The following is a 13,207-nucleotide window of genomic DNA, read 5'->3' on the forward strand; positions in this document are numbered from 1 at the left end:
TTTTGTTAATTTTTTGAGACAGTCTTGCTCTGTCGCCCAGGCTGGAGTGCAGTGGCACAATCTTACCTCACTGCAACCTCTGCCTCTGGGTTGAAGTGATTCTCATGCCTCAACCTCCTGAGTAGCTGGGATTACACGTATGCACCACCATGCCTGGCTAATTTTTTTTTTTTTTTTTAAGTAGAGATCGGGTTTCACCATATTGGCCAAGCTGGTCTCGCAGTCATGGCCTCAGGTGATCCGCCCACCTTGGCCTCCCAAAGTGTTGGGATTACAGGCGTGAGCCACTGCGCCCAGCTTAGATATATACTTCTGACTGAAACACTTGAAATTAGTTGTAGACATCATGAAACTTCACCCATAAATACTCAAGCTGGGTCTCCAAAGTTCATTCTTCAGTGTAACACTATATCCTTATCACAACTAAGAAAATTAGTAATAATTCTGTAACATATAATATTTCACCAAATTTAGATTTCTGAAATTATCTTTAAAATAGCTTTTCTAGCTTCTAGCTAGATTTTTTTTCCAGTCAGATTTCATCAGTGTTTATGCTTTTTGTCTAGTTGTTAAGCATGTCTTTATTCTGAATATCACAAATACTTTTGTAAACCTGTCTTCAGCGTAATTTTGGAGTGTTAGATAATCCTCATCGAGGGCTTTGGCAAAACATCCATTGCAAGAATTTCATAATTTTACTGCCTTTTGAACTGTTAAAGGAAATATATTTTATGCTAACAAAAACAACAAATAGGTCAATACAAGGGAATTTGAAATTGATTCCATACTTCTTTTCTTTTTCTGAGGCTATTATTATTAATATAATGCTTCGTTAAATACACTACATATTAGATAATATTAAGAAATTCCTAAATGTTTAGGTATGATAGTAATATTTGGGTTTTATAGTAATGTAAAATGAGATGATATCTGTAAACTGCTTTACAATAATCCAGACAGAGCGGGGGAAAGAGTGTGTGGTGATATTGATAGAACCCAAATTTTGAAGCTGAGAATTGGGAACTTGGATTTCTTTTACTATTCTATTTTTGTGTATATTTAAATTTTTCATAATAGATTTTTAAAATATAAAAATAGCTGCATATTTTATTGATCACATTCTCTGTCCATGATCAATTAAACTAGGCATTAATAACAAAAATAACAATAACAAATTAAAACCACTTAAAACTGAAAAAAATTTTTCTAAATGGCATGAATGTAAAAGAAAAATAAAAAATAAACTTAAGCTAGGTGCAGTGGCTCACGCCTGTAATCCCAGCACTTTGGGAGGCTAAGGCAGGAGAATCACTTGAGGTCAGGAGTTCAAGACCAGCCTGGCCAACATGGTAAAATCCCATCTCTACTAAAAATACAAACAGTTAGCCAGGTGTGGTGGTGCATGCCTGTAATCCCAGCTACTCAGTAGGCTGAGGCAGGAGAAGTGCTTGAACCCAGGAGGCAGAGGTTGCAGTGAGCCAGGATCACACCATGCACTCCAGCCTGGGCAACAGATCAGACTCCATCTCAAAAAAAAAAAAAAAAAAAACCTCGAAAACTATTTGGAAAATAGTGATCACCACAACACTAAATATTAAAATGTTGAAAAAAGCTTAAAATTTCAAATGCTTCAATAATGATTATGATGATGATGATTCAAGGAAGAATGACAATAAATGAAGTAAATATTAATGCCAGAAACTAGAAAAATAAAATAAACATAAAACAAGAAAAAGAATTAAAGAAACTTTAATTCAAACTAAAAACCAAATTAATGTATCAAGAGCTAGATATTTGAAAAAAGGATGACATAGATATGAACTACCAGATATCATAATTAAAATGGAAGAAAACCACAAATAGGAATGAAAATGAAAATGTCTTAACCTAGACAAGAATAGATTTTGAAAATAAAAGAATTCTATCGCATGAGTTGAACATACCATGTTAATTAGTATGTGAATGAGAATTTTGATGAAATTAATGACTTATAGAAAAATCTCTGGAAGAGTTATATTTACATTAGAAAAAAATTTTTTTAAAGCCATGGGAGAAACTGAGAAAACTGGTAGAGAACTACTTCTGAAAACAGTACCTGGGTATTTATCAAGTATCTGGAAGTGTATGAGAAGGGTCTCCTTTATATTACTATATGCCTCTATCTCTTACAGAATAAAACTCATATACCTGCATGTGGTTCAGAATATGTCACACACAGGCAAGAACAATCATCAAAGTATAGGGGATTTTGTGTGTGTGTTTTTTTAATGGAATCAGTCTAAATAGCTGTAATAGAAGATTAGTTTAGTAAATTGTAGCCTAAGTAAGTAAAAAATATGTAAGAATATTTCATGCCATGGGGAGAAAATGATCACAATCTGCGGGTTTTTTTAAGTTACTAAATAATATTAAATGTGGTAAATACATATGTGTTCATTTATGGAAAATAATACTTGAAATAATATATATGAAGATGTTAAAAATAAATGTTTATTTTTCATAGATGGTAGAAATGTAAGTGCTTCTTAACTGGGGACAGAACGTGTTTATTTAGCTTTTAAATTTCCTACATAAAAAGATATATTATTTTGTAACAAGAAAAGTATAATAAAAATAATAAAAGCAAAACTGGATGATATAAGAGCAATGCTGGAAAATATCAAATGTACATTTTGTAAGTCTGCATTTTTTTCAACTGTCATATAATTATGGACTAAGTTACAAGTGAAACCTGTATCTGAACCAAAGGAATATTAAAATAAAGTGATTAATGTCTTCACTATCTGCGCCAGTTGAATCAACCTACATATTCTCAAATTGTTCAGTAGTACATACACAGTATGGTTGCAGGAAAGCAGAGGTATCATCCTTACCCCATGTGGCTTTGCCATCAGAGGTCCTTCAATATCCTTGATTAATTGATTGGTTATAGACTGACTCCTGGAAAAACGTGAAAATGTTAAAAGCAAAACAACTAATCATTAACGAAAGATTTTCTAGGGAGTTTGAGTTGACAACATTTAAATTCACTTATCTGAAGAATTTAATGTTTTCCAGTTCCTGAGAGCAGAAATGGCCCGAGAGTACCAGTTGGCAAAAAAATTATGTCAGATGAGTAAGTACAAAATACTTTCATGTTTTCTAATCTTTGTTTTCAAAAATGAATTCGATAATATGATAATCAATCTTGATTATCATAAGTCTAGTGAATTCCCTGATAGTGTCTCAGTGATTCCTTGATAGTAAATTAGGTTGATTGGTATAAGGACTAATTTAGATCTCTAGAGTACATTTTAGTGGAATAAATTAATGTAATTACCATCACTGGAAAATAAATAAAAAATTTTACCCTCATGATGATGGGTTAGTAGCTTTATACCTTTAGTTTCAGAGAAGTGTCAGGTGATACAGCAGTCAAACCCTAACTGAACATGCATTTATCCCACAAACATTGAGTGCCTACATGTGCCAGCCACTGTTCCAGGCACTGGAAATACAATAGTCAGACAGATGACAATCCCACATTTGTGTCTAGTGTTGGAAAGACAATAAACACAGTGTGTCATGAATGTTAGGTGCCATGGTGAGAAATAAAGTAGAGAAGAAGGAATAGAAGGTACTGGAGGAAGGCAAAGCAGTTTTAAATAGGATGGCCCAGGAAGGCCTCACTGAAAGACTTGAGGAAGAGCCACATGAATATCTGGAGGACGAGTGTGCCAGGGAGGGTGAATGGCAAATGTGCTATGACAGGAGTGTGCCTGAAAGGAACAGCGAGGAGGACAGTGTAACTGGAGCAGAATGAGCAGGAGGAAGTGTGATAGGAAATAAAGTCAGAGGCGTCATGGGCAGGGGGTTGTCAGATTGCATAGGATTTTTTCTTGATTTAAAAACCTTCCTGTTTCCCCTGAGGTGGGAAAACCTCTGCAGGCTTTTGAGTAGAGCAATAATATGATCTACCTTATTTTTCTTTCTGTCTTTGGTTTTTAGTGGTTTGACTTGATGTTCAAAATAGTTGTGGGTTTTTTGTCGCAATTGTACTGTTCGGGACATTTGCTGAGTTTCTTACCTCTGTGGGTTGATGTTTCCGTCAGCTTTGAAAATTTCTTGACCATTGCCTTTTCAAATACCACTTCTACCCTATTCTCTCTCTTATTTTCCTGGGTCTCCAATTACACATAAATTTGACTTTTTTTTTTCCTGGTGTCCCATGTCTATCTTATATTCAGCTCTGGTGTGTTTTGTTTTCTTTCTTTCTTCTCTTCTCTTCTCCTCTCTCTCTTTTATTTTATTTTATTTTTTTTTTTGAGACAGGGTCTCGCTCTGTCACCCAGGCTGGAGTATAGTGGTGCAATCTCAGCTCACTGCAACCTCTGCATCCTGAGTTCAAGCAATTCTCGTGCCTCAGCCCCACGAGTAGCTGGGATTACAGGCTTGTGCCCACCATGCCCGGCTAATTTTTGTATTTTTAGTAGAGACAGGGGTTTCACTATGTTGGCCAGGCTGGTCTTGAACTCTTGGCCTCAAATGAGTCTCCTGCCTCAGCCTCCCAAAGTGCTGGGATTATAGGCTGAGCCACAGTGCCTGGCTCTCTTTCTTTTTTTCTATGTGTCAGTTTTAATATTTTCTATTTACCTGTTTTTGAGTTTCTTTATTCTATCTTCTGCTGTGTCCAGTCTGCTGTTAAAACTATTTAGTGAGTCCAAGATTGTCTTTTCCATTTTAGAATTTCCATTTAGCAATCTGGAAAGATTCTGGTTCTCTGTTGAACTTTATCATCTTTTCAACTATTTTATGCATCTTTTTCTTCTAATATATTAGTCATAATATGTTAAAAAAGAGAAAATAGCAACTCTACAATTAAACTTGTTGATAGCAGGACTCAAAATATTAAGTAGTGTTAAACTTAAATTCATTCTTACAGTAAAGTCCTTAAGTGAAAATGTAGTACAGGGATGGAGGGTCTGCCCTGGCTGGCCTCGCAAGAGTCCCAGTTGTGGAGAGGGTACTTCTAGATCATTGGCTCATTTTACAAATTGGTTTCTTGAATACTTTAACACTTCCTATCTTATGTCTGAGGTAAATAATCCTTTCAAGCACTTTTGACCTTGAGAGCCATTGAATAAAATATTTTAGTCAAAATTATTTTTGGTGACCCACAAATACAGAATTTTTTTTGAGACAGAGTCTTGCTTTGTCGCCCAGGCTGGAGTGCAGTGGCACAATGTCAGCTCGCTGCCGTCTCAATCTCCCAGCTCAGGCAATCTGCCCACCTCAGCCTCCCTAGTAGCTGGGACTACAGACGCATACCACCACACCCACTAATTTTTGTATTTTTTGTAGAGACGAGTTTTGCCATCTTCTCCAGGCTGGTCTCGAACTGCCTAGGCTTAATGGCCTCCCAAAGCAATGGGATTACAGGCAAGAGTCACTGCATCCAGCCAGAATTTCTAATTAGAAGAAATCCTGATAGAATCATGTTCAATCCTCTATTTTTATAAAAACACTAAAGTATTATTATTACTATTTTTGAAACAGGGTCTCATTCTGTCACCCAGGCTGGAGTGCAGTGGTACGATCACAGCTCACTGCAGCCTTGAACTCCTATGCTCAAGGGATCCTACTACCTCAGCCTCTCAAGTAGCTGGGACTATGGGCACATAACACCATGCCCAGGTAATTTTTGTATTTTTTGTAGAGGCAGGGTTTCACCACATTGCCCAGGCTGGTCTCAAACTCCTGGGCTCAAGCGATCCTCCCACCTCAGCCTCTCAAAGTGTTGGGATTACACACATGAGCCACTGCACCTGGCCCAAAGTGGTTTTTAAATGGAACTGAAAGTCAAGAGTCCAAAGTACTTTACATTGCTCCATTCATCTCATGAGTGACTATGAGATTTGGTGCCAATAAATCTTCCTATTTTTTGGTCACTTCACCTGTAAGTCAAAAACCTGCAGCTCAGTCTCTTTAGGGTGCCACACTTCTGCTCCCAGACAGCCTGAGATTCTCTACATAATACATGGAGGTCCTGGAAGATTTATTTCATAAATTATCAGTTGTAAATGTTAAAGAATAATGGCTCAAAAACCAAAATACTTCATGCCATTATATGTCTAATGCAAATACAGATATACTGTATCTTCTGAAAATTTCGTTCTTACAAAACCTTCTATTTATTTTTGAGTAAAATAACTCACTCTTTCCTATTAGCCTACAGTATACTTTTAAAGAAACTAGTATCTAAGGAAGCAAGCTGGAGAAATCCTCTTCTGGAAAGAAACTTAGCCTCAGAGATTTAGACTATTAATGATAAGCATATTTTAATCCAAGGTAAAATGGGTAAAAAGTTACTTTGCTCAGAAACCTTATGTGTATGTATAATGATACATAAAATACCTATAGGATCCTTAAAAGCAGCTTCTAAGCAAGCACACAGTCATGCTAACCCAGACTGATGACAAATTGTTAGTAGATTAGGAACTAAAGTCCCTTCTTTGGTGTATCAAGATAAAAGCCATGGGTCGGGTCCTATGAGCCAAGGGGTCTAGTTGAACCATCTACAATGTCCACAATGGTTCTCTCTCTCTCTCTCTCTCTCCTTTTTTTTTCTTGGAGACAGAGTCTCCCTCAGTCACTTAGCCTGGGATGCAGTGGCAAAATCTCGACCCACTGCAACCTCCATCTCCTGGGCTCATGTCATCCTCCTGCCTCACCCTCCCAAGGAGCTGGGACTACAAGCACGTGCTACCACGCCCAGCCAATTTTTGTATTTTTTTGTAGAGACAGGGTTTCACCAGGTTTGCGAAGGCTGGTCTTGAACTCCTGAGCTCAAATGATCCACCTGCCTCAGCCTCCCAAAGTGCTGGGATTACAAGTCTGAGCCACTGTACCCAGCCTCACAATTATCTCTTACTTTTAGCCAGATGAAGAGCACTCTTGATGCTTCAGTGCCCCCCTTGGAGGCCACCAAGATATTGAGCAGGAGTCACAATATTAAACAGATGATGCGGAGTTGTGAATACTCCTCAAGGCTGGTAGGAAGAAGTAGAGCGAGAATGTGGAGTGAGATCTAAAAAAGTGAATAAAATAGTCTAGACAACTCTGAAACTAAGATTATAAATCTTTCTGGCCTTTAGGATTTCAGTAACATACTAACAAGCCTAAAAAAGTCTATTGGTGTGGTCCAAAAGAAAGGTGACACAGTCACATAAAGGATCAGCAGAAAGGAATAAATAGTGCTGAAAACAATGGGTCCAATGAAGCTGGAGAACGTTGTTAAGCAGGCGACGACCAAAGTGTAGACTATAGTAAAAGTTGTCAAGATGAAGAGAAAGAAGTAACATCAGTTTCCCCTATTGGAAAGATGTAACAAAATGGCATCTCTACTATGGAAGAGGTTGCATTAAAAACAAACAAACAAAAACTTCCTCTGTGTTCCGATGAGACCTTTAGTAAAGGATGTCACATAGATGGGTGGATGACATGAGATGAAGGATTAACAGACCTCTAGGCACACAGTCTTCTCATTAGCAAAGTCTCCATATTTTGCAGGATTTGTACCTTCTTTGAGAAATGATTATGTTCGTGAAACACTCTGGCTACTGGCCTATGAGGGAAGCCATATTGAGGTGATAGAGATTGCGTTCTATGGATAGGAGGTAGAAAATATAATGAGGGCTGTGCGCAGTGGCTCACACCTGTAATCCCAGCACTTTGGGAGGCCGAGGGGGGTGGATCACCTGAGGTCAGGAGTTCAAGACCAGCCTGGGCAACATGGTGAAATCCTGTCTACTAAAAATACAAAAGTTAGCCAGGCGTGGTGGTGCACACCTGTAGTCCCAGCTACTTGGGAAGCTGAGGCATGAGAATCACTTGAACCCGGGAGGCAGGGGCTGCAGTGAGCCAAGATCACACCACTGCACTCCAGTCTGGGTGACAGAGAGACACCCTGTCTCAGAAAATAAAATATAATGAGGATCATTTATCTTCCAAAGCACAAAATATAAGTGCAGCATTTTCTCTGTTTGCACTCAGATATATTATCTGTGGTATAATTGTTAGTGTTTATCACTTTGTGCATTTCACCTGCTCTGAGTGACAGTTCAGTTTCATTCTAAGGAGCCTGTTTGCTGAAACACTGAACGTTAATAACACACATTCTGTTGTCCGTTTTCAGTCCTCATCTATGAACCAGAAAATCCTGAGGCCAAGGAGTTTTTCACACTTATTGAAGAAATGTTGCTGATGGGTAATTTTAAAAATTGAAATTCCTTGTTTCTCATAGAACTATAAGCACTCACTTTTTAAAAACCCATTATCCCGGGAGATTGTCAATACATCTTTAGAAAGTGGTTAAGAAAAGGCTAAATGGCTGTCCTAAATGGTTTAGTGAAACAGCTTGTCCTCTGTGGATGGTCACAATGACCCCCTTCTCTCTGTGGGACAGAACTGCCCAAGCAGAGCAGGCTCCCTGGGGACCAGGCATCAGGTACTGACAAGCAGAACATGCTAACACAGCTGCGTGTTAAAGGAATTACCCACAATTCCAAGGGAAGCCAAACCCTCTAAATTACCATGTCTCACTTCCTTTCAATGGACAATTTTACTACTGTCAATAAAATTCTATGATGGAAATAATTCTATGAAATTATTAAACAGAATTTCATTGACAATAGTAAAATATTTTTGTAGACCTATGTTTTAAATTATCAAAAACACCTGTATGCCAGTAAAAATATGTTTCTTCTTTGTACTACCACTTTGACCCTATGTGCAGTTAGCCAAGTCCAACTCAGTTCTTATGTTGCAAATATATGTATTTCTTGGTAGAGGGAGGGGCAAGGAGAATTATTTCTCAGAGTGAAGTATTAAGAAGCACTTTAAGCAATCCTCTTCCTTTCTGTGGCAGAGAAAACTCAGAATCGTGAGCAAGATGGTGAAGACAGTGATGAAGACAGCAGTGGTGAGAGTAAAGGAGAAAGCGATGAGGAGCTGAGTGACGAGAGCTCTGATGAGGGTGAAGATGGATCATGAGTGTTGCTGCGATACTTAAAGCTTCATGTATTTTCATTAATGTATACCATGCAAATATAAAGACGAGAGTGGCATTTTAGTCTAATTGCTCCTTATTTGGTACAGTTTCTTTTATCTATATTCTTAGCTTAAGACTCTTCCTAATATTTAGACCTTAGCTCAATATATGAGTTACTCAGAGGGGAAAATAGTTGAAAACACTTACATAGCACTATGTGCCAGGTACTGTTCAAACTGCTGTACACACATTATATAATCCAACAACCCCATTAAGTACTATTATTATGCCATTCTACAGATGAGAAAACTGAGGCACAGAGAGGGTGAATAATTTGTCCAGTGTCATACACCTATTTGTTTGTAGAGCCTGGATTTGTGCATGGATGTTATTGCCCCAGAATTCATACATTTAGTACCCTATAAATTACCACCATTTCAGGCACTTTTATATCATTCATCATTTGTTTATTTGTCTAGATAATGGGATCTTGCCACATCAACCAGGCTGGTCTCAAACTCCTGGCCTCAAGCGATTCCCCCCATCTTGCACTCCCAAAGTTCTGGGATTACAAGCATGAGTCACTGTGCCCAGCCCATTCATTGTGTGTTCTTTACAGCATGTATCACTGTCTGAAATGCTTAATTGTTCATTTCATCTTCTCCCTACCTGCCAGAGAATGTAACACCCATGAAGTAGGACTTTATCATTTTCCTCATAATATCCCTAGCAACTGGACAAGTACCTGGCAAATAATAGAACATATATACCAAATGAAGTGAAAGTTAATGGAAATATTTATATTATTTCATAAAACATTTACAAGACTTATACTTCTTATTTATCAATCTATTTTATTGTGCTGATTCTGTAGTCCTTGTTGAATCTCTGTCACCTTCAAATTAGGTTGTAAGGTAACTGTCTTAGTCTGTTTTTTGTTACTATAAGAAAATACCCGAGGCTCAGTAATTTATAAAGAAAAGAGGTTTATTTAGCTTATGGTTCTGCAGGCTGGGAAGTTAAAGATTGAGCAGTGCAATCTGGTGAGGACCTCATGCTGTTGCCACTCATGGCAGAAAGTAGAAGGGGAACAGGCATGTGCAAAGAGATCACACAGCAAGAGAGGAAGCAAGAGAAACCGAGGAAGCCAGACTGTTTTAACAACCCACTCTCATGGGAACTAATCAATTCTTATGAGAGTAGGACCTCACTCACCCCTGGCCCCCAAATTAATCTATTCATGAGGGATTCAACTCACCTGCCTGACCCAAACCCCTCCCACCTCCCAACTTCACCACATACTGGGAATCAAATTTCAGCATGAGTTTTATTTTGTTTTGTTTTTGTGTTGTTATTGAGACAGGGTCTTGCTTCATCACCCAGGCTGGAGTGTAGTGGTGTGATCATGGCTCACTGCAGCTTTGAACTCCTGGGCTCAAGTGATCCTCCTGCTTCAGACTTCTGAGTAGCTAGGAATACAGGCACATGCCACCATACCTAGCTAATATTTTTAAAAACAATTTTTGTAGAGACAGGATCTTGCTATGTTGCCCACAGTGGTCTCAAATTCCTGGCCCGAAGTGATTCTTCCACCTCAGCTTCCCAAAGTCCTGAGATTATAGGTGTGAGCCACTGCACCTAGCGCAACATGAGTTTTGAAGGGGGCAAACCACATATAGACCAAAGCAATAACTGAGGTAAAAGAAAACTATTCCTAAGTAATTTGTTTACAAATGTGCCAATCTGATTTGAGGTGAAGCATTTTGAATTTTTATCTTATGTCAGTACAGTGTCACAACATATCCAGAATGCTTGCAGCATTGCTTATTCTTTAGGCATTGCTTATTCTTGTGGCCTGTTAACATTCAGAGTAAGGAAATCTGTGGCACCAATTCATAGGGATGACCAAAAGAAATGAAGATGGATATGTGTAATCCTCTAGTTACCCTTCTTATTCTACAGTAAACTCTCAGGGCTTCATGCATAAATAACCAAATAGCATCAGAGGTCTGCCTGACAGGTCTCAGGAATTACCTGTTCTTTTCATTTTCATTTGGGTTTAATATTCATTCCACCATGGGAAAACTGCCATATCTCAATCTGATGATGCTTACCTGATTAAGGAGAACCCTCTATAAGAAGTTCATGGTATACCCTAAAGCTGACATTGAAGACTAAGTAAGTTACAATGAGATTTTAGTTGTCTTTTAAAGGAACAGGGAAGCTTTGAGGAAGAAACTCTCTAAATAAAAAGCCATGATATCACAGGCCATGTTATAGCGAAATCTAAGAATTTATGAGGTTTGTTCATTCAGGATCATCAGTACCCCCTGTCCATACTCGTCATCCTACTTGCACTCATTAATCAATGAAATGGTAAGGTATTGGCATGACCTGACAATAGGCATGTGTGTATAATAGGTACGTAGTAATAATAGCTAAAAAATAATCTGCAAATTATTGTTTACATTATTTAACCTACTTGCTTCTCACAGTCATCTGAAGAGCATGCCATTATCCCCATCAATTACACAAACTGAATTTGACGTAATTGAGGAATCTAAGGTTAAATATTGGCTAGAATGTTGGAATTCAGATGAGGAAACTGAAACTTAGAGATGCTTGGTTATGTCCCAGTATGAAAGATTTTGTGAACCTTGAACCCAGTGTTCTTTGCTACCTCACAAAGAGCTAGCCTCTAGGAACTATTTAATAAGTCTGCCAGTGAGTTATGTCTGTGTAGACAGTTCAGTTCCAGACCTGTGCCTTCTTCAATAACTTTACAACACATTGTCATGATGTTAATGAACCCAAATATCCAATAGTGTGAGAATATATAAGAATGCCTACTCAATAGACTTCAGAGGGGAACCCACTGAAAAAGTTTCATGTATTCAATAAGGATTTTTTGTTTTTGTTTCTTGTGAGACAGAGTTCACTCTTGTTGCCCAGGCTGGAATGCAATGGTGCAATCTTGGCTCACTGCAACCTCCACCTCCTGAGTTCAAATGATTCTCCTGCTTCAGCCTCCCAAGTAGCTGGGATTACAGGTGCGTGCCACCACGCCCGGCTAATTTTTGTATTTTTAGTAAAGACGGGGTTTTGCCGTGTTGACCAGGCTGGTCTCGAACTCCTAACTTCAGGTGATTTGCTTGTCTTGGCCTCCCAAAGTGCTGAGATTACAGGCATGAGCCACTGCACCCGGCCTCAATAAGTATTTACTGAAGGCCTTGTAGGTATTCTGTAGGGAACAAAACCCAGTCTCTGCTCTTAAACAGCATTGTTGTTAAATACAGGGTGATAAACTCTGCCATTGTGGGAGTCCTGGGCACTAAGGGAGCATGTGGGAGGGCAGGAGAGACACCTATTCTATTCTAACCCATTCTAGGCATCCAGGAAAAGCACTTAGAGGGAAGTGAAGTCTAAGCTAAGAAGGTAGAGGAAATGGGAATCAACTGTAAGAAAAGGGTGTGTAGAAGATAGTCTGAGTAGGGTAACACAACTTGCAAAGGCACAGAGACACAATCTGAGTTCAGAAGTTAAGCAGGTAAGGTTGGATTATAAAATGAAAATGAACCAGTTAAGAGTGGAGAAAGATGAAGCTACAGTGATAAAAGATCTGGGTGATGGAAGGTCTTAGAAGCCATGTTAGGGTTTGAACTTTATCCTTAGAGTAATGGAGGCATTGAATGACTTTAAGGAAAATAATTGTATTTTAGAAAGAGCATTGGTAGCCAGGTAGAAAAGACGTCTTCTTAAACTACACATTATGATCCATTGGTCAGTTATGAAATCATTTCAGTAAATCACAAATACCTAGGGTTTTACAAAATTAAATACATAGAATAGAAAATATCAGCATATAGCCAGGCGTGATGGCTCACGCCTGTAATCCCAGCACTTTGCAAGGCCAAGGCGGTCGGATCACGAAGTCAGGAGATTGAGACCATCCTGGCTAACACGGTGAAACCCCGTCTCTACTAAAAAAAAAATACAAAAAAACTAGCCGGGCGAGGTGGCGGGTGCCTGTACTCCCAGCTACTCGGGAGGCTGAGGTCGGAAAATGGTGTGAACCCGGGAGGTGGAGCTTGCAGTGAGCCGAGATCGCACCGCTGCACTCCAGCCTGGGCAACAGAGCGAGACTCTGTCTCAAAAAAAACAAAGAAAGAAAGAAAAAGA

At 38.7% G+C, this 13,207-nt stretch overlaps 1 protein-coding gene and 1 long non-coding RNA gene across 14 annotated transcripts in view; one reads left to right on the forward strand and one right to left on the reverse strand.

The window, feature by feature from the left end:
- Nucleotides 1–9,104, forward strand: part of ERICH2 (glutamate rich 2) — a 56,696-nt gene extending 47,592 nt beyond the window's left edge. For all 11 annotated transcript variants that reach the window (XR_012421208.1, XM_045367245.2, XM_065525642.1 and 8 more), the window contains 3 exons: nt 3,058–3,115; nt 8,174–8,245; nt 8,906–9,104. Coding sequence is in view for 10 of the 11 variants with exons in the window: in XM_045367245.2 (XP_045223180.1) it covers nt 3,058–3,115; nt 8,174–8,245; nt 8,906–9,030 (255 nt within the window). In the remaining variant the exon portion in view is untranslated. The remainder of the gene's footprint in view (nt 1–3,057; nt 3,116–8,173; nt 8,246–8,905) is intronic.
- Nucleotides 1–13,207, reverse strand: part of LOC135966548 (uncharacterized) — a 39,416-nt gene that overhangs the window by 10,036 nt on the left and 16,173 nt on the right. For 2 of the 3 annotated variants that reach the window (XR_012421211.1, XR_010579912.2), the window contains exon 3: nt 2,874–2,940. The exons of the other annotated variant lie outside the window; for it this stretch is intronic. This is a non-coding gene — a long non-coding RNA (uncharacterized lncRNA). The remainder of the gene's footprint in view (nt 1–2,873; nt 2,941–13,207) is intronic. 3 annotated transcript variants of the gene reach the window in all.

The sequence above is a fragment of the Macaca fascicularis genome, chromosome 12 (genome assembly GCF_037993035.2).
Source record: "Macaca fascicularis isolate 582-1 chromosome 12, T2T-MFA8v1.1".
Lineage (NCBI taxonomy): Eukaryota > Metazoa > Chordata > Mammalia > Primates > Cercopithecidae > Macaca > Macaca fascicularis.